The 24,633-nt window shown below is 39.4% G+C and overlaps 1 protein-coding gene and 1 long non-coding RNA gene across 4 annotated transcripts in view; one reads left to right on the top strand and one right to left on the bottom strand.

The window, feature by feature from the left end:
• CPEB4 (cytoplasmic polyadenylation element binding protein 4) overlaps window positions 1-14,354 on the top strand; it is a 53,587-nt gene extending 39,233 nt beyond the window's left edge. For all 3 annotated transcript variants that reach the window (XM_074960553.1, XM_074960554.1, XM_074960552.1), the window contains 5 exons: window positions 4,340-4,429; window positions 5,192-5,310; window positions 5,986-6,100; window positions 6,406-6,587; window positions 9,957-14,354. In XM_074960553.1, coding sequence (XP_074816654.1) covers window positions 4,340-4,429; window positions 5,192-5,310; window positions 5,986-6,100; window positions 6,406-6,587; window positions 9,957-10,184 — 734 coding nt within the window. In that variant the 3' untranslated portion in view covers window positions 10,185-14,354. The remainder of the gene's footprint in view (window positions 1-4,339; window positions 4,430-5,191; window positions 5,311-5,985; window positions 6,101-6,405; window positions 6,588-9,956) is intronic.
• LOC141992016 (uncharacterized) lies at window positions 5,775-16,923 on the bottom strand. The gene is made up of 3 exons (XR_012640513.1): window positions 16,870-16,923; window positions 7,786-7,895; window positions 5,775-6,201 (listed from the first exon to the last, which is right to left on the bottom strand). It is a non-coding gene; the product is annotated as an uncharacterized LOC141992016 (long non-coding RNA).
• Between the last annotated feature and the right edge of the window lie 7,710 nt (window positions 16,924-24,633).

Genomic DNA, 24,633 nt, shown 5'->3' with positions numbered 1-24,633 from the left:
CTGCTTCTTATTTACAATGTCAAAAGAAAGTGAGAATAGGCGTTCGAATGGCGCTTTTGTAGCCGGCATTGCAAGGTATTTATGTGCCAGATATGCTAAATGTTTGTATGCCCCTAGAATGGTGGCTGAAGCATGAAGAAGACATGCTTCCATGCTGATGACGCTTGTTTAAAAAAATGTGTTAACTAAATTTGTGACTGAACTCCTTGGGGGAGAATTGTATGTCTCCTCCTCTGTTTTACCCACATTCTGCCATACATTTCCCGTTATAACAGCCTCGGATGGTGACCCAGCACATGTTGTTCATTTTAAGAACACTTTCACTGCAGATCTGACAAAATGCCAAGAAGGTAGCCAGGTGAGATTTCTAAAGATAGCTACAGCACTTGAACCAAGGTTTAAGAATCTGAAAGAATCTGCCTTCCAAAATATGAGAGGGATGAGGTGTGGAGCTTGCTTTCAGAAGTCTTAAGGAGCAGCACTCTGATGCGGAGACTACAGAACCTGAACCACCAAAAGAGAAAATCAACCTTCTGGTGGCATCTGACTCAGCTGACGAAAATAAACATGTCAGTCTGCACTGCTTTGAATCGTCATTGAGCAGAACCCATCATCAGCATGAACTCATGTCCTCTGGAATGGTGATTGAAGCATGAAGGGACATATGAATCTTTAGCACATCTGGCATGTAAATATTTTGCAACACTAGCTACAACAGTGCCATGTGAATGCCTTTTCTCACTTTCAGGTGACGTAAACAAGAAGTGGGCAGCATTATCTCCTGCAAATGTAAACAAACTTGTTTTTTGTCTGAGCAGTTGGCTGAACAAGTAGTTGGGACTGAATGGGCTTGAAGGCTCTAAAGTTTTACATTTTTTATTTTTGAATGCAACTATTTTTTGTACATAATTCTACATTGGTAAGTTCAGCTTTCATGATAGAGATTGCACTACAGTACTTGTATTAGGTGAATTGAGAAATACTATTTCTTTTGTTTTTTACATTATATTTATTTTTGATTAAAAAAATTTGCGAAGTGAGCACTGTACACTTTGTATTCTGTGTTGTAATTGAAAGTAATGTATTTGAAAATGTAGAAAACAACCAAAAATATTTAAATAAATGGTATTCTATTTAACAGCGCGATTAAACACGATTAATTTTTTTAATCACTTGACAGCCCTTGTTTCTGTCATTCTTATTAGAAAGTTAACTCTTTCAATTAGGGGGCAAGATCAGTAGAACAAGTATGAACCTTACAATAAGTGCATAAATACCCACACTATCCTTCTCGAGTGTTTTTTTTTTAAAAAGCTGTTTTATGGGTTTTTTTTTTTTTTTCAGTTCTCTTTTTTTATAAAATTTTATAAACCCCAAACTCTGATTCTTATGTATCTGTTGCTTTGGGAGCCAGATATATATTTTTTTTAAACATGAAAACATGCCACATTGAATTGGTGTTTGAATATTAAATCACTTGGATCATGTGTTTCAAACTGAAATACAGCTGGAAGATAAGGAATTAAGTTATCCCTCTTCCTCATGAAACCCATGCTCATTTTAAAATACTCTTCTAATGAGCTTCAGAAACTTAAGAGTAGGAGTAATATTACCAGTAGTTCTGTTAGGTTTGTACAGTCCCAGCTAGTTCTGGCTCTTCATTCAGCTCCTTATGTAAACTTGCTCTACTCAGTGGCAGCTTTTGACAGTGGTTATGTCCAGTGGTAGCCTGTCACCCCAGTGGATGGTAAGAACTGAGTCCGGAATCAGTGCAGAGGCACTTAATTTTGGTGAGAAGCTAAAAATGTTTGGTGAATTCAACATGAATATTGGGGGGTTGAGGGACACTGCAGTGTTTGTGTAAAGAAACACCCATGATATGCAGCAGCACTAAGGCCATGTCTACACTACTACTTATGTCTGCAAAACTTGTCGCTCAGGGTGTGAAAAAACCACCCCCCTGAGCAACATAAGTTACGCCAGCATAAGTGGTAGCATGCACAGTGCTATGTCAGCGGGAGAGGCTCTCCCGCCGAAATAGCTACCGCCACTTGTTGGGAGTGATTAAATTACGTCTATCCGAGAGCTCTCTCCCTTCGGCATAGAGCGGCTACACAAGAGATCTTACAGTGGCACAGTTGCGTTGCTACAGCTGTGCCGCTGTAAACTTGCTAATTGTTGTCCTAGCCTTAGTGTTGCAGAGCCCCTCTGACAAAGGAACCCTGTCTTTCATGATGTCAAAGCATGAGAGGGGCTATAGTTAGAGCACAGTGACGGCTGCAATCCAGAAAGTTGTTAATCTGTGGATTTTTCTTAACCATAACGTTATTTTAATCTAGACTTGTATTTCAGTCAAAAAGTTATAATATGTTGCACTGTAAATCACTGTGATATGACAATCTGACAGTCAAACACAAGCTACTTTCACCATGGTATGTTTTTAGCAATTAAATGGTCAAATTTAATATGACATTTACAATAGAACATTCTTGGGGTATGTGTTCTTTATTCCCAGGTAATGGCTTTAAAAAAAAATTTTTTTTTAATCTTATGAAACCAGATGGGCATGTGAACAGTTCATTTTGTGAAGGACTAGACTTACCATAGTTGTGTTGCCTTTGTTCAACCTATGCTGAAAGGATAAGTCCATTCCCTCAAGACATGTCCTTGTTGTGTCCTTCTCTCCCCCCATCAATCCCCAGAAAATGAACTAGAATAAGGATCACAATCCATATAGATATAATTTAAATCCACCTCACCACTGAAAAATTTTAAAGTCCTTCTGGTCCCAATTCAGGAGAACACTTAAGCATATACTTTAAAATTAGGCACATGTTTAAGTGCTGTCTAGGACAGAGACCAATTTTAAGTATGCCTATAAAGTTACAAAGTGGTGGGCTTACTGTGTCTGTGTACATCAGCTAAGGTAACCCTGACACATTTCTATCGCAATATACATTCCTGATGACCCTTGGGCACAAACAAAGAAAACTGTCAATACCGAAGTTTGTCAACTTTTGTTCCACTAGAAATATCATAAAAAAAAAAAACTTGTGTTGGCCAAATTGAAAAGCACACTTTTCCAGGTTTTAACAATTTAAGATTGGGGTAGGGGGACACCTACACTAATTATAAATACATGATACATACTATAATAAAAATATCTGATGGAAATCAGTCCTGCTGTCACAAGAACTTTCTCCCAGGGTAGGAGAGGCTGGGACTCGTGCAAAGCACTGTTGCTCTGCCCTCTGTGTCTGTCTTCTCTGTACAAAATTGTCAGTGACCAGCCTCCAATGAGGGAAGATTGTTGTAATGTCTTTGAGGGAAGAGAACAATAAAAGAATAGAAAAAGGGGGGAATCCAAGAAGTTACCTTGTAATTTCTATGGAAAAAATTGCTTAGTGTGATGAAGGGATGCATAACAAAACACGGGGAAAACATTTGTTTAGGTATTTTTCATGTATTGTAGCACCTAGGTGCTAATGTAGTCTACTTAAAACTTGCAGATGCCTCTTCAGTAATAGAAAATTTTATCCCTACTTGAGCTTTGTACACAGGTGTTTCTTGTTCAGAAGCTTCTTATTACTAGCAACCATTCTCTTGAGGCGAGAAAATTACCCAAGCTCAAAAAGAACAATGCCATAATTAGTGGAACATTTTTACAGGACTAGCAAATATAAATTATCTTAGCGGAATATTGAAGTGGGAGGAGGATTTGAAATGGGTGCTGCAGTTGCTTCCTGTTACACTACTGTATTTCTTCTCTGCATTCTTTCCTATAGCTATTGCATAACTGCATTCTGCAAGCATTACTATAAGTTAGTTTGAGGTCAAACTCAGATAATGCGGACAGATGTGGCACAAGCATGTGATGTGAACAAGCTTGACTGGGCCTTGTGATATTCCCTTTCCTTTTCTCCAAACCGTTTGTGATTGCAAGGCAGATTGGCAGAACTTACTGCTAAGCAGTTAGTCAAGGATTCGGACTTTGAACTCTTTATGTGGGAGAATGCCTGAAGCTAGGATATGGTAGCTATTTAGATTCATTGATTTCATTCCTGTGACTTAGTGGGCTGCAAGCTTTTATTTGTAACCATTAATAAAGAGACAAATCCTTGATCTTTGAAATGTTTTTTCTCACTATTTAATGTATGTTCTGAGTTGTCATGAAGATTCCCCTTCCCTCAATAAACGTTATCAGGGGTCTGATATTTGTTTATAGGTTAGGAAAAAATATGACCAATTACCTGAAATCCAGATTCTCCAGGGTTTTATGTTCAGTGGGTTTTAACTTCTATTCATGCTCCTTTTTATCCCCCTGTTCCTCATCCCTCAGATGAGATCACGGCTAGCTTTCGTCGCTTTGGTCCTTTGATTGTGGATTGGCCGCACAAGGCGGAAAGCAAATCCTATTTTCCTCCTAAAGGTAACTATCATGATGTTAACATCATTTTAAGAACTATTGCAGAACCAGTGACTGTATTTTTCAGTGTAAGAATTTGAAGTGTAATTTTCATTATGTAAAAGATCTTCATGTTCACTGCTCCCCCGTACCATGCTGAAAATATCCCCTAAAATCATGCTGTAACTCAAATCCTGCAGGATGTTGCAAGTAGGTGGACTGCAGAACAGTGCATGATAATACACATTTAAAATAATTACTCGTACGTCACTTCCGGTCAGACTCCCCTTTCTTTCTCTGTGCCTCCTTCCTCTCATTTCTCTATTCTTTACTCTGCCTGACCTCTTATTTACTACATCATATGTAAAATGTTAGACTAGCGCTGTGTAAGGGGAATGCAGAGCTAAGCAGCCCAGGGAAGAAACTGTACCTCACATTCACAACTCACCTGTGCTGGCAGGATGGAGGCAAGGCTCTATCTGTTTCCACCTCTTTGCTTGCTTCCTCCCCACCAGTGCGAAAGGGATAGGGAGGAGAGAGTACTGAACACATAGCTCTTGTTTTCCCTCCTGCTTTTGGAGGCATGCTGGGCGGCCGCATGGGGGAGCATTTGTGTGTGTTGGGGGGTGTGTTACTGTTTACTCCCTCTTATACTGCAGTGTAATCATGTGGGATCAGCGCATAGTCTGGCCCTAAATAATGACAATAAATATTATAAACTATAAAAAACTAAATCTCTTAGAATCGCATCAGGAATCTTGCAAGTCGTCTTGTTCTCTTACCTAGGATATGCGTTCTTGCTGTTCCAAGATGAAAGCTCTGTACAGGCTCTGATTGATGCATGTATTGAAGAGGATGGAAAACTCTACCTTTGTGTCTCCAGCCCCACTATCAAAGACAAACCGGTGGGTAACATTTTCAAGTACTTTAGAGTTGGTATAAAATAAGTTTATAAATTGTGCACTGCAGATGTCATGCATATTTTCTGACTTCAGTGAAACAGATTAATGTCAAAGAGGATGGTATGGTTATGCATTATGTACTAATACTGCAGTAACTATGGGCCCAGTCCAAAGCCTAGTGACTCCCACTCATTTCAGAGGGCTCTGGGTCAAGACCCTCTGTCGGAAGCCATTGTTGCTTAGTAAATAAACTATGCATAGCCTTGCATGCTGGATCTATTGAGATAGTGATTAGCCTGATGTCTACAGTACCGCTTACTCTTTCAGAACAACACAAATATCATGGATACATGTGTATTTATAAAATTTATATAGCATGATTGGATTGTGATAATGCATCACATTAAGAGGAAGAACTTGTATATCTCATACAAGTTAAATAACAAGGTGAAATCTGATCTGCTTAGGTCACCATTAATAGAGCATATTGGCATTAACTCCTAATTGGTAGTTGATGTACAGTTTGAAAGTGAGTTCAAAGTATAGTCATTGATACCATTTTAAAGTTTTTACCATCAGGGAGGCTACATTGTAACTGACAGTTGATATTGCTAAAATACTTACCTCAACTCTTAATCTGAATTAGGAACAGTAAACAAGTTTGTTTTCTGACCATAGGTTCAGATCAGGCCTTGGAATCTCAGTGATAGTGACTTCGTGATGGATGGTTCGCAGCCTCTTGATCCACGAAAAACTATTTTTGTTGGAGGTGTTCCTCGGCCATTACGAGCAGGTATACTACATGTCTTGCAGCTTTGGCATGTTAATTCTGGCATGTTGTACAATCAGCCTTACTGCTTTGGGAGAACCCTGGGAGTTTTTTCAGCAGGACATCTCGGGAGAAAAAATATATTATATATTATATATTAAACATATAAACATATATTAGTGTTTGAAAAATGTAAGTATTGCTGATGCTATGTAACTGTAGCTAGAGACAGGAGTACAAATAAACGTGCACATTCGATGCTTAGAATGGCAGAAAGGGGATTTAGAAAATAAAAATCTACCTAACTGTGTTTGTGTTTTCTGCTTTAGTGGAGCTTGCAATGATAATGGACCGGCTGTATGGAGGTGTATGCTACGCTGGAATTGACACAGATCCTGAGCTGAAATACCCAAAAGGAGCTGGGCGGGTTGCATTTTCTAATCAACAAAGTTACATAGCTGCTATCAGTGCCCGCTTTGTTCAGCTGCAGCATGGAGAGATAGATAAACGGGTAAGGGCTAAAGCACATTTTGTTCAGTGTCTTCTCTAGAAATGTGTTGTTTCCATGTAAATATCAGTGTTTCATTGTGAAGATTATAAATGTTACATTCAGACTTACTGCATGCTTAGATTTACATTGTGCCATGTTAGCACAGCCCAGAAAAAGGAGCAGTCACAGCCTATGGTGCGCTGGGAGGTAACCTAGAGGTAAAATACATCCTTGAACTTCCTGATACGTGGGGGGGGAAGAGATCATGCCAGCTGCCATACCCCTTCACAGGGGTATAGAATACTCCCACTGGGAGGCTGTCTGACTCTGAAGGCTGGGGCAGAGGGATGGACTGAAGCATTCTTGAAAGAGGGAGCAGTTCTTGCTCTTTCCCCACCTCCACTGCACACCAGCATAAAGGATAGGCAGAATCTGTTGGGGTGTGTACAGTCATAGAGGCCAGGAGCGAGGGGGTGTGTGTGTAAATAGTCATAAAGGCCACCAGATCATCTAGTCTGACCTTCTGTATAACTTCGGCCACTAAAACCACCCAGCACCTGCACACTAAACTCAGAAACTGAAATTAAACCAAAATGTTACAGCCCACAGAAGACTAGACTGGTTATGAGGTGCACCAATGCCAGAGGCCCCTGCAATGGTAGGGAATTAAGTGGCATATAGATACACAATCGTGGCAAGTGACCCACGTGTCAGGGCAAGGCAAAATCCCTCTAAGGTCACTTTGAATCTGATCTGGGGGAAATTCCTTCCTGACCCCACATATGGCAATCAGTTAGATCTTGAACATGTGAGCTAGAACCAGCTAGCCAAGCACCTGGGAAAGACTCTGCTCGGTGCCACCTTGGAGCACTAGCCTATCCCCTCCAGTGTCCCATCTCCAACGGTGACCATCTCTGATGCTTCAGAGGAAGGAGAACCAAAAAAAAAAAAAATCACCTTACCCAACAGCAAAAATACATTGGGGGAGAAAAATCCCTTCCTGACCCCAGTAGGTGACTGCTAAGGCAGGAAATTTGGGGAATGTTCCCAAAAGAGCATCATAGGAGTGCATTGTACAGCATACTGTAAGTATTCTGGTATAGCCTCATAACAACCCTCCCCACCTGCCTTAGCAGTTTCAGTATTTTGTCATGTCAAGTTAACTTTTTAAAGAAGAGACAATTAAAGAAGGAGCACAGTTGTCCTCACTCTAATGTACCTGAAATTAGTGTGCCAGTTGTATCAGGACTGTGTGCACCTCTGCCTGTTGTGTCTGCTTCACATGTAAGAAACCCAGTTTGGTCATCTGAAAGGCTTCAGTGTTCTGGACTATAAATGAAACAGGCTTTCAGGTCATTACTGCCACTCTTTGCTCCATTAAGTGCTACATCTCAGGTTTTTCTTTCTGCAATTGTATAGTCTCTCATTTTCTCTTCGAAAAACTTTCCCTAAAACTCTAGCAGTCTCTCACTACCATTGGATGACAGAACTGCTCTTATAATTTTATTTGCACTCCTGGGCTCAAAGTCTGGGCAGACAGGTGATAGGTAGTCTTTCAGTGATTTGAGCATGGCACTGGGAATCAGGAACTCCTTTGCCCTAATCTTAGCTCTGATATGGATTCCTTCTGTGGTTTTGAACAAGTCACTTAAGGCCCAGTTGTTCAACTTCTGCTTGCATAAGTGAGCATGTGGGTGAATAGTCCCACTGAAGCCAGTGGGACTGTTCATCTAGTAAGTCCTTGATATTATGAGTAAGGATTGTACAATCAGGTCTATCACCTCTGCCTCGGTTTCTCCATTTGTGATTAAAAAGAAATGGGGGGGATGATGGTAGATGCTGGGAGGATTCATTAGAAGAACACTTTGAATGTGCTAATGGTAAATAACTGCTGAATGTTATTGTTACTAAATAAAACGAAACACTGCTAGACTTCAGAGATCAGCATCAAAACATTCATATTCTTCTAGATATAGAGTACTGAGTTACACTGATTGCATATTTATGACCATCTCTTGGAACCTGGAAAGGTTCTCCCCATTACTCCTTCGCTTAAGAAAAAGGAAGCTACAGAGTGTCAATAGGATTTTCTTCCTCAGCTTTCTGTGTTGAACAATGAGGGTGGCAAGAATATAGTTGACATCAGTTCACGTCCTCCCTTCACATTTTCAAAAGGGAGCTTGTTGTCTCTGCTCACTTTTACTACTTTCTCAAAATAAAACGGGCAGTTCTTCTGGCTAGTTAGATATAGATTAAATTCTCAGTGGTGACTGGCTTCCTTTGGATGCAGGTGAGAGGAGGAACCACAGTGGAGCTGGATGCAGCTCCCTGAATCTGCGGCCTATTCTATCTTGGCCCAGTCCCCAGTGTACTTTAGAGCAGCCTCTCTATGCTCCAGAAAATATGCCAGCTGGTGGGTCCCCAGTGGGTCGTCTTTAGCTGGGAATTGCAAGAGTGTAGCATGCTCTGACTATGCTCCTTTCCCTACCCCTCCTTGTTTCCTACATAGGAATTGGCATGGGAACTATATGTACAATAGTCAGAACTCTTCCATACCAAGAGAATCCTTAGCTAGGAAGATCTGTGTGCTTTCGGGCTTTTTTCCTGTGCCAGAGTGGCACATAGGAGCTAGATTACTGCTCAGAATCTTGTCCTGAATGTCAGTTGTATAGTTATATTGTGTAATCTATCCTGTTCAAGTCTTACTATTAGTAAACAAGTAGATCAGTTACATCTCCTACTGCTGACTGGACTAAGTTGAAGTACTAGAGGAAGACGAAACAAACTAAATGTAGCATCGTTTGTTAAAGGTGTGAATGAAATTCGCAAATAAGTGGAAATATGGACTTTGGACTTTTCAAATGTTGGAGTGCTTAAGCTGCAATTTTAATGTTGTGTAAATTTACATTCCTGGCTGAAAGGGAATTTTGTGAATAATAATACCTATAACTATATTTAAAATAGATCCCCAGCATCCTCCTTTGATTTTAATATGAACCTGTTCACACATGTTCTGGAACAAAACTGGTTGATTCACCCTTGTGCTGACAACTGCTTGTTCAGCATTGATTTTCAGCAGCTAGTGCCTTTCTTAAACTGACTCTGAACCAAAAACAAAAAAGCACAAACTACTGAATCCTGAACAAATGTAAAAAGGGGGCAGGATTGTTCTTTCAACAAACAAAACTGAAAGAACCTATATTTATTTTTGACGCCTGCAATGAGAACGGAAAGGACTGGGGGGGGGGGTGTGTGTGTGTGTAGTACTGACCACTACAGAACCTTGATTAGGGCATCAGGGTCCTGCCACAATATAAATAATAGCATACATTGGGAGTATCAACTGCACAGTTACTAAGTATTGTAAACTTTCTTGTGTTTTGAATGCAGGTGGAAGTTAAGCCATATGTCTTGGATGATCAGCTGTGTGATGAATGTCAGGGGGCCCGTTGTGGTGGAAAATTTGCTCCATTTTTCTGTGCTAATGTTACCTGTCTGCAGTATTACTGTGAATATTGCTGGGCTGCTATCCATTCACGCGCTGGCAGGGAATTCCACAAGCCCCTGGTGAAGGAGGGAGGAGATCGCCCAAGACATATTTCATTCCGCTGGAACTAAAAGATTACTGCAGTGCTCATATGCAGGCCTCAAAATAAGTGCACTCTTCTGTTATCCTGATCCCCTCCCCGCCATCCCCCTTATTCAAGATAGCATGTCCTTTTGTAGTAGTCTGTAATTTAACAATAGTATAATGAAAGAATGACCTATAATATGGGTATTTTGTAGAATCTTGTCATTGAAAACTGTATTGGGAACTCCTTTTCGTATTGGTAACATGTTGCATGTAAGTTACATCCTCTTGTCCTTGGTATCAAGAGGACACTTACTTCATGCAACATTTTCATAGAGGAGAGAGAAAAATGTTAAGAAAAGAGAAATGAAATAGAGTATTTTGTTTTTTTAATTAAATTATTGTTAATAAAAAACATAAGAATACTTATTAAAATAACCATGCAACAATAACACTATCAGTCTGTTCTGACACTCCCCTCCTTCGCCCCGCCAAGGGAAGCCTGTTTTTTTGCCTTTTCTTACTGTTAAATTTTACAGCAATGAAAGAAGCTAGTAACTGCCTAGGAAAGAGCATGTTTAAAGCAACAAAAAATGCATGAGCAACGTTGAAGCAGCATTATAACAATTATTTTTATTTACGTTAAGGGTTTTGAGGCTGAATTTTTAGCACAGGATATATTTCACCATGTCTCTGACTTTCAACCACATCCAAAGTATTAATCAGCTAGGCAGAGCTTAGTATATTTTTATCAAAACAATTACCTTTTAAAGGTTCCCAAATATAAAAGTTGGGTAAAATTACTACTGAGTGGAGTGGTGGGGCGGGAGTGCACTTATTACTTTTCATTAAAAAGAGAGAGAACTCAATTGTCTGGTTGCTGCCCTAGAAATTCTACCAAAGCTAGAGTAATAACAACTAGTAAACTGGCATTTCCTCTCCTTAAGGACAAATGTATAGATTTTATTTTTGATGGTTATATATAACTCTATATCCTAATATACTAACATTCATCAGGGCCAGCCTTTGCTCTCCATTTTGACATGAAAAATAAGATACCTCAAGGATATCACTGATTTTATCTTAAGTTCTGGTATTCCACTGTATCACAGACTAAAAATTGGCTGCTAATTGGTTTTACTCTTGGATGTAAAGTCAGTTTTAATATCCTCTAACTTAGCTAGCTATAAGGTAGAAAGCATAAATAGGACAAAGCTAAGTAGTCTCCAAGTCTGTTTTGCACTGTTTGCTGAACTAATAAGTGTGTAAATCTGTGCAAAGAGGCATATGCCTATCTTACTCTTCCTGCAGAGAGAATCCTAACTAAGAATCCTTTTCTTCAGAACTTCGCATGGGGAAATAAAGAATTACAGGTGTCTGAAGTGCCAACTTTGCTAAGTTAATGCATGCTTTATTATAAATAAACTCCAGCTTGAGAAGCATTAACACAATACATGGTAGATAACTGAATGCTTAAGGGTGAGGTGGGGGTTTTGTTTGAAATAGTCTCTTGATGCCCTAGAAGGGGCATCAACTTCCAAACTTGATTTTAACTAATGCCCTGGTCAACTTTTAAAATGATAGTGTAGCAGTGTGCAAAACAAACCAATCCAATGGCAATCTTCTAAACTGTCTGTCTGGCATGGTACCATCCTAGATTCTCTCAAACCAAAGATTTGCCTCAGTGCTGCAGAAAACTTCTACTCTGTGAGCCCCCTAACCCTCAAGATTATCTTTATGAGAAGCAGTTTTTATTTTCAATACAGGCTTTAATGAACTATACCTTATTAAGTTCCAAAGGTCAAAATGGAGACATTTGCTGTCTACTAGTCAAGTAAAGAAAGGGAGCTGCTTTTAATGAAATCCCTGAAAATATTGACAACAGTAATGCAAATGGAGAGTGCTCTTGTGCAGATTGTCAGGGACTCTTTTTCTCTGAAGTCCATAATTATAGTTGGAATGTTCCTTTTAATTTTTTTAATGCTTGTTAGGTGGCTTGGGGTGTGATATTGTGCCGATCCTACCCAGTAAATAGGTGAGATGGGTTAACATTACAAGAAATAACACTGTTTGAGAACTAGCTTTGAATAATAATTTTCCCTTTGTACATGACCTGCTGAATTTCGGTACAGTGTTTTTGTAGCTAACTTATTTTGTCATGCACATAATGTATATTTGTTATGCACTACTTTTGTATATCTTGTTTTTCCAACAGTGAGCATTTTTAGGCACACTTTTCACTGACGGGATATCTCTTTATGCAATACCTCAATTTTTCATATTGCAAAGAGTAGCTTTTTGTACTTTTATTACTGAGAGATCTTCATATACTTCATTTTTTAATATAAATAATTTTAATAAATTTTATTTTCTTATATTCTGCTTTTTATACATTTCAGTGCTCTGCATACATTTTGAATTATGGATGTTGTGCACTGGCAATGCTATTTTAGAATCTGCAGAGAAAAGAAAGCATGTTGCTTAAACATCTTAGCCCAGCACCATGTATTTGGTGTACATATAATTTAAGAAATAGTATATGTAAAGTTGAGAATTAAAGAAGAAAAAAAGCATGAAAGTGACAAATGACAGTCTTTAGACCCTCAAAAATTAAATGCATAAGTGTAGTGTAGAAATTTAAAAGTAAAGTAACATCAAAATTGTCTACCGCTTCTTACTAAGTTTTTAAAAATTATACACAAATGCAGATGTTTTTGGTGAATGTTTAGCCATTTTTAATATTAATAACAAATTGATGTTAGGTGTTTGATGCAGAAAGGTGTCTGCTCTTTTAAATTATATTTAAAGAAATAAAAGCAAGCCTGCTATGTGGCAGGCATGTAATGTTAGTATGCATGACTAATGTAAGAAACTGTTATTCTACTAATATTCACTTGTGATTGTGTGACAAGCGTGTTTACAGATTATTTGGTTACACTTCAATTTACAGGGCATAAACAATTACATATATTACTCTGTACTTAGATAGTGATTACATGTCCTTTTGATTACATGGGATTTGTAGTTGGAGTTACCATGTCACTCCAAACATAGTTAACATGCAATTAGCTTACAAATCTTCGGGTATCACTTCAGTTTGCAAAAGGGTTAAGCCTGTAGTTCTATCACGCTAGCATGGCACTGGCCATGTATTTACAATGTAGTTACAGAGTAATTACATGGTTATTTTTGCAGTGTAAAATAAAGTGTTTCTGATTACTTTATATGTAAAGGACCCCCACTGCCCCATGCTTTTTGGTATAGTATATACTTCTCCATACACAGACCTCTGCAGAATGCAAATTTAAAACTTGCAGTGAATGAATCTAGCGTTTTATAAGGATGCTGTTGGAAAGACTTGATAATTCACCCCTTTTGTTTTTGAAGAGTTAAAACCTTCTGTTAAAAGGTGATTTAAAACTTGAATGTGATGAATTGTGGCAAGTTAACTTCAAGTTATGTGCAATACTTATTTCAGACTTCTGGAAGATCTTTGCAGTGTAATTCTTTGTTTTTAATTGCAGACATTTAAAAATGTCATTTTCTACTGTTCTAGTAAATCCTCTTTCTTGCTGGTGTTTCTAAAGAAAAGAATCAGAAATCAATCTTTCTACTAATGTAAATTTGAGATTATTTTTAAAAAAAGGAATAAGAGGTTTGGTCATTTGCTTTATTTTATTATCTTATTTTAAAGCTACTGTGATTGATAGCATTGTAAGAATTGGGACAATATTGTATTCAACTGTTTTATTTTTTATATTTTTAAATTTTAAAGTATAATTAGTTTTTATAATTTTCATCAGATTTTTTTGTTATATTTTTTGGATGTGAAACTTTTAGCAAGTGGGTGTCTAGTTTTTACTAATCCCTAATATGTTTTCCCCCAATGTATTGCTCATATTATCAGAAGGAAAAGTTATTTAAGTATGTCAGTTAATTGTACTACTTGGCTGAATTTCCATATAGTTTTTACTGTGTATGGGGAGGTTGTAGTATTTATTATAGCATTTTAAATAAGGGTAATTCATTTTTTATTAAAGTAATTTTCACATTTAAGTTCATATTTTTGTATGTTCTACTCTAAGTTATATAACACAAGTTACTTTTTTTAAAGAGTTCATTTGTTGAAGTGCTAGTGGAAAATTAATGTTATTAAATAGTTTGCAAATGACTATTTATACCAGTATGCATATAATTTTTAAATATTTGTAATGTGAGATGTTGAATGAATAAAACTTTTAATTCAAATTTCTTCTTAACCTTTTTATTTTAAAACACTAAAAGCAGCAGCCATTTGTGGAAACACTGTTTTACTGTTTGGCTGGTTGAAGCCCTGTAGGGCCTGGAATGTGATTTTGATGGAGTGCACAATGTGCTACATCCTTAGGGCCAAATCCTGCAGTCCCTACTCAAGTCAAAACTTCTGTGGACTTAGAGATTGATGCTAACAGGTGGTAAAAACTGCTGGTGCCCTCAGTACAATCAGCATGAGTAGAAGCTGCTCAACACTACAGAATCAAGCCCATAAATTGGGAGCATTGCCTGAGGAGGACTGCAGGTGTTAGCCATTTTGGATCAGGTTTTCCTCTAACAGTGTGCTTTGAGAACAGTCTTGAGAGCTGAATACTGGTTATATTTTGTGAATTCAGTGCTTGTGGAGGTCTGAGATCACTGTCTGGAATTTCATGTGACTTTGCAGTGACCCTCAAGCAGACTCAGCACCTCAGTGTCTATTTTTATTTGTGCAGTCTTCAGCATGTCAACCAGGCCAAAGAGTAGTAGCCAAATGTTCAGTGTCCTGCTTCCACTTGCTGCCCTTCTGCTAGTAATTAACAGGGACAAAGACAAGCCCAGGACAAAGCAGAAATAATGGAATGTTGGCTGAGAATTAAACCTAACTGGGCAGGCAACACATCTAATGAGGAGAACAGCCCCGAGCCATTGGCAGTGCAGAGCCTCAGACCGTGCGAACCATGTCAAAAAGGCTTGGCCAAATCTGGGCTAGAGCCAAGCATGGAATGGACAGACAAAGGCCCTTGTAGATTAACCTCGACCCCTAACACACTTTGAAGCTTCTGAGGGGGGAAAAGACTAAAGCTTTTTATAAACAAGTCTGTTAAGGGGCTTTACACTGGAGACTGTTTAACACGAAGGGCTTGTCTCCACTTACCAGTGGATCAACGCTGTGGCGATCGATCTACCGGGGGTCGATTTAGCAGGTCTAGTGAAGACCCGCTAAATTGACTGCAGATCGCTCTCCCATTTACTCGGGTACTCCACCGGAATGAGAAGAGTGTCTCTTGTCGACAGAGTAGTGTGGACCCCACAGTAAGGCGATCTAAGCTATGTTGACTTGAGTTACGCTACTAAGGTAACTCAAATTGCATAGCTTAGATCGACTTTCCCCCCATAGCGTAGACCTGCGTTAAAATTTAGACATGTAGGGCTGTAGCTTCTGCTATCTCTGTCTCACAAGGAGCTTCACAAGGGATTTTAATTGGCACCACTTCAGCAGTCTGGATCCCCCAAATAGCTTAAGCATTCTCACTGTGCTAAGAATATCCAAACTGTAGAGAATCTGAATTGTCCGGTAAGGAAGTTGCTTTCCACCTGGTGGAACCATGCTTTGGAATCCGTGTGCATGCCTCCCAAGAAAATACAGAAACTCCCCAAAATAGTAGAGAATATTTTGCCAGTGAAAGACTCAAATCCATGCCTTTTGATAGCTCTGTTCCCCACAATCCTCCTCTCTGCATGTAAATCAGCTGCTCATCTGAGCAATTAATTTCCTATACCATGACTTAGGTACATAGGTTTCAATTTAAGAGGATCTGTCCTGCCAAGTGCTGAGCGTCTTATATGAGGTGCTGGGCAACTTTCATTGGCGGTTGAGGCTGCTCAACGTCCTGCAGGATTGAGGTCTACTCACATTGGCTTCAGAAGATGTGTACATAAGGAAAAGTTAATGCTTTTAAGCAATGTCCTGTTTAAGCAAAGTTTTCATTAATAGACTTAATACTGAGAGTCCCTCAACTAACTAACTAGCTTGTCACCCATCCCCTCAAAACAGATATTTTAAAGACAATGGTCAGGAGTCTAATTGGGTCATAAGCACAAATTTACAGAAAAATGTGAATGTCTCCTTAGTAATTCCTCATTACAGCATTTTGTGCCAGCCAAATAGTCCCAGACAGCATCAACCGTTCTCTGGCATGTGACTTGCCTCTTTACATAAGTATTAATTATAGCTCCTTTCCTTCTGTTGCTGTTTTGTTATGGATTAGAGGTGGTTTGACGTACAAAAGAAAAAAAAATTGTTCGCACACCAGCCTAACACCCACTTTCAAGAGAAAACAATCTTTTAGAAAATGGGGGGATGGGGAATGCTTTATCTGCAAGTGATTAAAAAAAAAAAAGTATCATGAACATAAAGGAAGCTTAGTCCCTGAATGTGGACTTCTGTTATCTTCTGATGCTGTATCAATAGTCTTCCTGCCCAAATAGTGCCTGATTCATAGGAATTCATGTGGAAAAGCATTAGCAAAAAGTTATCTACTAGAATGGAAACACTGACCTAACTGACTTTGGGGGGGGCGGGGGAGTGGGTGTATATTTTAGTTGTGATGTTAATAAACTGTCTTTAGCTCCTTCCATCTGAGCATCTCAAATTACTTTATAAACTTAATGAACTAAACCTCATGGCACTCAGGTGTGGTACATACGCACTATTACCTCTATTATAAGGAAGCTGGCACAATGAGTTGAAGTGACTGCCCAAAGGTCATACACGCTGCAAAATGAAAGTTGTTGCTTTTGCTGGTGTGTGCGGCTGTTGCTGAAGTTGACTTGCTTAGAAGCAGCTTTCTAGGGAAGCAGATATATCAAGGTCCTTTTGAAACTGATTGTGTCCTGAAACAATTAAAATGAAATATCATGGGCAGGCATTAGAAGGTGGAGATGTACGTGATAGGTAGAACTCCAACACCACCTCAGCACATAAATCTTTGGTAAGTATTTTCCTTCGCACAAACTGTTCATTGAACACAACAATAAATCACATTTTTCTCTGGGATACCACGTTCACTCACTGAGCTGATATTTTTCCACATCAGTTGAGAGAGATTCATTTTGGAGGGGAAGACAAACCTATAGTGTAGATTTTCATCAAATGGTATACTTTAGAAAGGCTCTTTTTGCTGCCAGACTGATTGCTCAGAAGAAACTGTTTGTTTAGCAAATGTCTATCATGATTCTTCAGATGATATTTATTCAGTGCTATGAAAGCCTGCTCAGACCACAATCCAAAAAGCACACTTCTTCCCTAATGGAAATCAAGACAAATAGCATTAGAAAGGACAGATGAGGGAAAAACACTGACATCTCTTCCAATGTGTAAAATAAGATGATTGACTCTCTCTGTGTGTGTGTGTGTGATATATAAGGCAAAAAAGCAGTCTCTAGGGTGAGAATATACATGCAGCTGTCTTCAGTTGTATAAATTTAATTTGAAAACAGACTGACTTGATTATTTAAATAGATTGTATCCTAAATCCCCATTTAGAGGTGGTTCTGGAGAGAATCTAACTGAAACTAAACACTCTTTAATGCTGTCAAATATCACCTGCTTTTAAGGCAAATTGTAGCTTATGTACCTATTTTTGCTTGGAATGGGAAGTCCTCTGGATTCTAAAGATTTCATTTTTTTTTTTTTAAATCCATCACTGAGGAGATAGAAAAACCCCAGTACCCACCATGGCTATGGAATGGATGACAATTTTGTGCTCTCCTGCTGGCTTTATGGTAGAATTCTTCTAAGATGCAGGCCTAAATTTATGATACTGGTTCAAATATGTTTCGGAGTAACAGCCGTGTTAGTCTGTATTCGCAAAAAGAAAAGGAGGACGTGTGGCACCTTAGAGACTAACCAGTTTATTTGAGCGTAAGCTTTCGTGAGCCACAGCTCACTTAGCTATGGCTCACGAAAGCTTATGCTCAAATAAATTGGTTAGTCTCTAAGGTGCCACACGTCCTCCTTTTTGGTTCAAATATGTTAACATAAGAGGGCAAACTTCCAGTGGGCCACTTTAGCTGTCTCTGCAAACCATGAAAATAGATCTGTTTTTTTCTGACAAAACACAGGTTGATTTTTTTTTAAAGTTATTTCAGTGGTCGTGAAAGATACTGGCTTGATAAATTGTGAGATGGAAGTCCTCTGGCCACAGAGCAGATCCAGAATAACACAGCTAGTGGGTGTATAACCAACATGTCTAAGGGCTGCCCTGGAGGGACAACCTCTAAGGGTATTTCAGGCTTCATGCCTATTTAATGGCTGGAGTTTTAGCTGGAACTGTTAACAAGGCAGCCATTGTGGTGGTGGCTTTGTGAAGTGTATACCCCTCCATTTGGAAATGGAGTGAGACTATCCACTCACTTCACATGCGATCATTACAAATTATCAGAGTAACTATTTTTGGTAACAACTGACTACCTGAGATTTGAATGGGTATCCATGAACTGAAAGGCTCCATGTTTCATTACCAGTTCCTTAAACCATCCAGTCCACATTTGCTAGATGGTCTCTAATACCAATCTATTCATTGTCAAACTTTGTGAACATGCATTTTTCCTTTTGCATTAAAACTGTATGAATTTTGTTGCTGCAGTGTTCCCTTCTTAGACTTCGATATAAATAAAAATCTGTCACTGGGCATTTCCACATCGTGGAATGGGTCAGATTACTTTTCATGCGGAGTTATGAGTGAAGAATGGGGAAACGATTTAGATGGCAGAATGGTATTGTCAGTATATACAGAACTGTGGCTGTTCACACAGTGTGTCACATTAACTGTGATGTAGTTTTGTCATCTCTGAAGAGTATGAATTCACATACATTGTAATGCATTTAAAAGTTGTCCCATTCCAAGACAGTTTTCAAATGTTCACCTAATCCAAATCATCCCAATCTGCTGCTGAGTCATATAAACTAATTTGCTCTGAAATATATACCCTGTTATGCAGGTGAAATAATTAAGACTCTGATTTAAAAGCACCCTTATTCAGGACAGTACTTAATTTTAAGCATGTGCTTAAGTGCTGTCCTGTAGATGGATACGTGCATATGCTTTTAAGTGCTTTCTTGGATTGGGGCCTAAAAATGTCCTTTTATTGGATTTATATTTGAAACTCAAATTTTAGTTTTGCAGTGCTCACTGTATATGTGGCACTTATAGGAGTGTTCATAATATAAGCAGCATAGAATTGCCCCCAGCTTTGCTTCAGCAGGACCAGCTGTTCACAGGCAGATGCTGCTCTGTACACATTGGTGGAATCAACTCAGTTCTCTAATCAATAGCAAGAAAATTTGCTCAAAGGTCAGTTTTTCAGGGGGTTGTCTTTTTGACTAGATGTTGATAGCAGAACAAAGCGGCGATTGCTATAATTTTCTTTGCAGAGAAAGCTCCCAAGACAGATGCTCCACTCTGTTCTCTTTTGGCACCATCCTTATGTCATCTGAGACATATGTGACTGTAAGGATTTGAAACAGTACTGGGAAGATCTTTCATGGTTAAACAAGGCAGATGGGGTGCTGAGGAACAAGTGTACTCACTGATATTTATTACTGTAATCAAATGGAATCATCTCACACATCCAGTCTGACGTACAGAGACCTGTGCCATCAATACTACATTAGCCAGCAGCCAAATTTTGGGCTGTGATCATGTTAGATCTCACAAGCTAAGAAACCTCAGACTTTCGGTACTTGAACAGAAGGCCCTGGAAAACCTAGTATACTGCCAAATGTAGTGCTGGTGATTTAGTGATTCACATTCTGAATCTATACCCAAGCACTGTCCCCAGCATAGTGTTAAGAAGAGCAGTGCAGTGTTGTACCTCGTGTAAAAATTAATTTTACCACTTGTGAGGTCACTGAAGATCTCATCACATTTTTTCCAAGACAAACAGTAATAAAACTTAGCATTCCAGCCCCCCCAGATGTAAATGGGGGAAAAGCATCATTATTCTCACTTTGGAAATTAGGAAACTAAAGCAGAGAGAGGTTAAATGCTAGTAATTTATCCAAGGTGTCTCAAAGTCTATGACAAAACTGGGAACAGAACTGTAGTCCTGTCTCTGTCTTCTACTCTAACTAATAGACCACAACTACCTCGCTAAAATTGTTAATCCTGGTGCCCTAGATCAGTGTTTCTTAATGACTGGGACGTGGACCCTGAGAGCTCCCTGACAGTTTAGGAAGGCAGCAAGCTGGTTCCTGGTATCAAAAACTTTGAGAAACACTGCCTTAGATATTTTCAGTTTTGGTGATCATTTTGTCTATCTAAATTCCCCTGCGGTTTCACCTGACTTTGGTATGCTTCACTTGTTATATTACTGATAGGCAGGCTTGGCAGAATTTGATTTTTTTAAAATAATTCCAATGGATAATACCAATGTTTATTTGTAAGCATTTTTCCAATTTTTATTGATTTAAATTTCCACAGTTGTGAAAAATGTATGGAGGGCTGGACAGTTATTTAATGACAGTAGATACTGATTCAAAAAGTTAAAGCTTTATAACTATTAAAACACAAACTGTCAACATCACATGACAAAATATACAAAGTAAATAAATAGCCTTAAATCAAACTAAGTTTTCAAGCAGCATTTTTCTTTGCCAATCTGTATGTTTAGATTAGCAATTGGAAATAATTTTTGTCAGTTTGTGTGTGTATGGTGAAATTGACGTTTTTCAATAATCTAATCCCTCCAAGCCTTCTCGTAAACTTCTAAACCAGAGGTGTTAAACTTCTTGTGAGGTGAGGGCTGAATTCCAGTTTTGGTTACAGTCCATGGGCCCACTCATTTAATGAGAGATTTGCAAAAAGCTCCAGGGGAGGTTCAGGCTTTTATGTACTAAATAAACTTTGTTGTTTACTATTTGTTCAGTACCTTTCTGTCATGTTCAGCATCACTTAGTGGGAAAATATACTCCTGCCTCCCTTAGGCCAACTGCTAGTTCTGCCCTTTGTTTCTCTTCTTTCACTATCATTTTCCCTCTTTCTTTTCTTTTATACCCATTCCTTTTCCTTTCCCACAGCAACTCCTAATTCCCATCCCCTTGGATTCACAGCCGCCCTTTCCCCCGTTCCATGATTGGCACTGAAAGAGGCAAGGCTGAGAATCAGTGTCTGTATTAGGCTGAAGGCCTTGTCTACGCACCCATTTTGCAGCAGCGCAGCTATTTTGGTTAGGGGTGCGATTTTTTTTGTTACTGATATAGTTATACCAGTAGCCCCCAGTGTGGATGCAGTTTTATTGGTATAAAGGTGCCTCATACTGAAATAGATCATTCCCCGTCCCATATGGGAATGCTATACCAGTATAAAACGTAACTGCATCTACACTAGGAGTTTGTACTGCTTTATCTGGTATAGTTAAAACAGTACAACTTTTGCATGTAGAAAAGAAGTTTGTTCATGCTGTAACAAGATAAACCAGAAAGGGGGGTGGGTGGGTGGATGTGTGTGTGTGTGTTCTCACCTCTCAGAACTACTGTTTTAGACTGACAACACTGCACGGGTTTACACTTGGTTCCAATTTGGAAGGCTTTCTTCACAACCATGTGTGCTAGAAATTTACTTTAAAAAAATGAAAACTCAGATTCTCCAGAATCTGTGTACAGGGATCAGCAACCTTTGGCAAGCGGGCTGCCAGGGTAAGCCCCCTGGTGGGCAGAGCCAGTTTGTTTACCTGACCCGTCCTCAGGTTGGGCCAATCGTGAAGCGGGAAGCAGGCGCAGGCCGAGGCATGTGCTGGTCGCCACTTCCCGCAGCCCCCATTGGCCTGGTGCGGTGAACTGCGGCCACTGAGAGCTGCAATTGGCCAAACGTGTGGACGCGACAGGTAAACAAACCAGCCTGGCCCGCCAGGGAGCTTACCCTGGTGGGCCACGTGCCAAAGGTTACTGATCCCTGGTGTATAACGTTATCATTATTTTTTGTATGTGCCTAGGAGCCCTAGTACTGGACTAGGACTCCATCATGCTAGGGTCCATATAAACATGCAGTCCCTGCCCCTGTAACGATCTTCAATCTAAATCTAAGACCAGAGATAGCAGATGGATAGAGAGAACGGGGGATTAAAGGGGAACAAATGAGACAATATTGCCTAGGGAGTGAAATCTCCCATCTTTGGAGATTTTTAAGAGCAGGTTAGACCAACACTTGTCAGGGATAGTTTAGATCAGGGGTTCTCAAACTTCATTGCACAGTGACCCCCTTCGGACAAAAAAAACTACTACACAACTCCAGGAGGGGGAACCAAAGTCTGAGCCAGCCGGAGCCCCTGGTGGGTGGGGGCAAAGCTGAAGCCTAAGGGCTTCAGCTCCAGGCACGGTCCCTGAGTCCCAATGCCCAGGGCTGAAGCCCTCAGGCTTTTGTCCCAGGCCAGAGCAAGTCTAGGCCAGCCCTAGTGACCTCATTAAAATGGAGTCCCGACCCACAGTTTGAAAAACCACTACTCTAGATAATACTTAGTCCTGCCATGAGTGAAGGGGACTGGACTAGATGACCTCTTGAGGTTCTTTCCAGTCCTACGATTCTATGCAGATATAAATTTCCTGTGTTGTATGGGTTGATAAAACACTTTCTTACATTTGTGCCTATAGAAATAACTCTTAGACCAAGACCACTGACCAAGCTCAAAAATAGTATGGCTAGTGCTGTTCCCTCTATGGCATACACGTAAGAGGCTGCAAGCCTAAGCTTCAGACCCTAAGCACAGTTGCATCACTGATGCTTATAAACAGCACTCAGCTCTGGTCTGATGCCGCTTCAGCTGAGTTGATAATGCAGCCTCCAACTAAAAGAGGGTGAAAGAGCTCACCAGAGCAACTGTCTCACAGCAGGATGCAGCCATCATGCTACATGGAGTTCAGCATGGCTGCAGTTTGCATGCATGTGCTAAACAACTCTCCACACAGCTATGACTCCAGCAGAAGAAAGATCCTGTAATCTCAGCTCTGGGCATGGCCTTCCCCACAAACACTGTCAAATGGTAAATAATTAGATGGAAATTACTTCACTGAAATTTTTTGGCTGAGAAATAGTGATCACAAAACATGGGAGTTTGCACTGCTCCCATATACGTTAGTGAAAACCTAAGCTGTACTAGAAACTTAGGAAGGAAAAACAATGGTTAAGAACTAAACACTAACATCAAAGCCCCTTGTGAAGAAGGAGGCTATATGAATTCTGAATATCTAAAAACAGGTTAGTTTTCCCACTTCTGGAGATACTGGGAAGCATACTCCCCTTTTGCACCTGCAAAACTATAAAGACTTTATATGGCATCAGTTTTGCCTGAAAATAACAGCAGATGCAAAATGGGGTGCTGGATTGAGGTTTCTATCAAAATCAAGTTTGCTTCTGGCAACATATTGGTGGGAAGGATGGACAGAACTTGTCCCATGAAGGATATGCATTGGAAACAGTGAAGAATGAAAGAACAGCATAAAGCACAGATGCTGACCATACCATCCATTTGGCAAGCCTCTTGTAACTGTCATCCACAGAGCTATTGAAGGGACTATAGGAGGGATGTTGAGTGCCAGCTGGCAAACTGAACTCATAGCCAGAAATATGCATCATCAAGTTTTCATGTTAAGTGTAAAACAGTTCTATAATCAAAATGGGTGCTACTAATGTTTATCGATTGGGATAAATGCCTGCTTACATGGCTTGAGACCTTTGTATCTCAGAATCCCTCCTTATACTCTCTCACCAGACAGTCTTAGAGTTGCACTCTGAGATCAGAGCATTCTTAATGGAGAAGCCCTCAAATCTGGAATTGACAGAACTCAAGTTTGTTAACTCATCAGGAACTTTACTAGCCCTACCTGTCTGTTTGACATAATGGGGAGGTATTTTTTTTTAATTCATTGATAGTAGTTCAGCTGATAATTGTACTGCATTCACATGATCTCATTTTTATTATATGTGTATGTGGAGGCCATAATAACTGCATTTATCATGGGAAAATAAATATTATTTTTGGCAAAATATCAGGCTATTTCCACAGGTTGTTTCCTGTTTTTCATGCACACGCACACAATGCCGTTTATCTACAATGTATAAAATAGCATAAAATCCTGGGTACCTTGGGGAAGGATTTATTGTCTTTAATTATTTCATCCCCTGGTTCCCACAGCAACGCTGATTTAACTGAAATGGTGTCTTTCACGTAGGTAAGGCTGCCATCTTGTGGAATATTTTTGACCAACACTTTCCTTTCAACTGTACTGTTTATTTTGACAGTCCAGGTGCTATTAAAATGGCTTTTTAAACTTAGGAATCATAGGCCTCATCCAAAATCCACTGAAGTCAATATAATGACCTTTAATTTCACTGGGCCTTGGATCAGGCTGCAAGAAAAACCAATACATTTTCAACATATATTACATTGGTTTCAGAGTAGCAGCCGTGTTAGTCTGTATTCGCA

The sequence above is a fragment of the Natator depressus genome, chromosome 8 (genome assembly GCF_965152275.1).
Source record: "Natator depressus isolate rNatDep1 chromosome 8, rNatDep2.hap1, whole genome shotgun sequence".
In the NCBI taxonomy this organism is placed as follows: domain Eukaryota; kingdom Metazoa; phylum Chordata; order Testudines; family Cheloniidae; genus Natator; species Natator depressus.
Note: the sequence above shows the minus strand (reverse complement) of the source record. Positions and strands in the feature narration are given on the sequence as shown.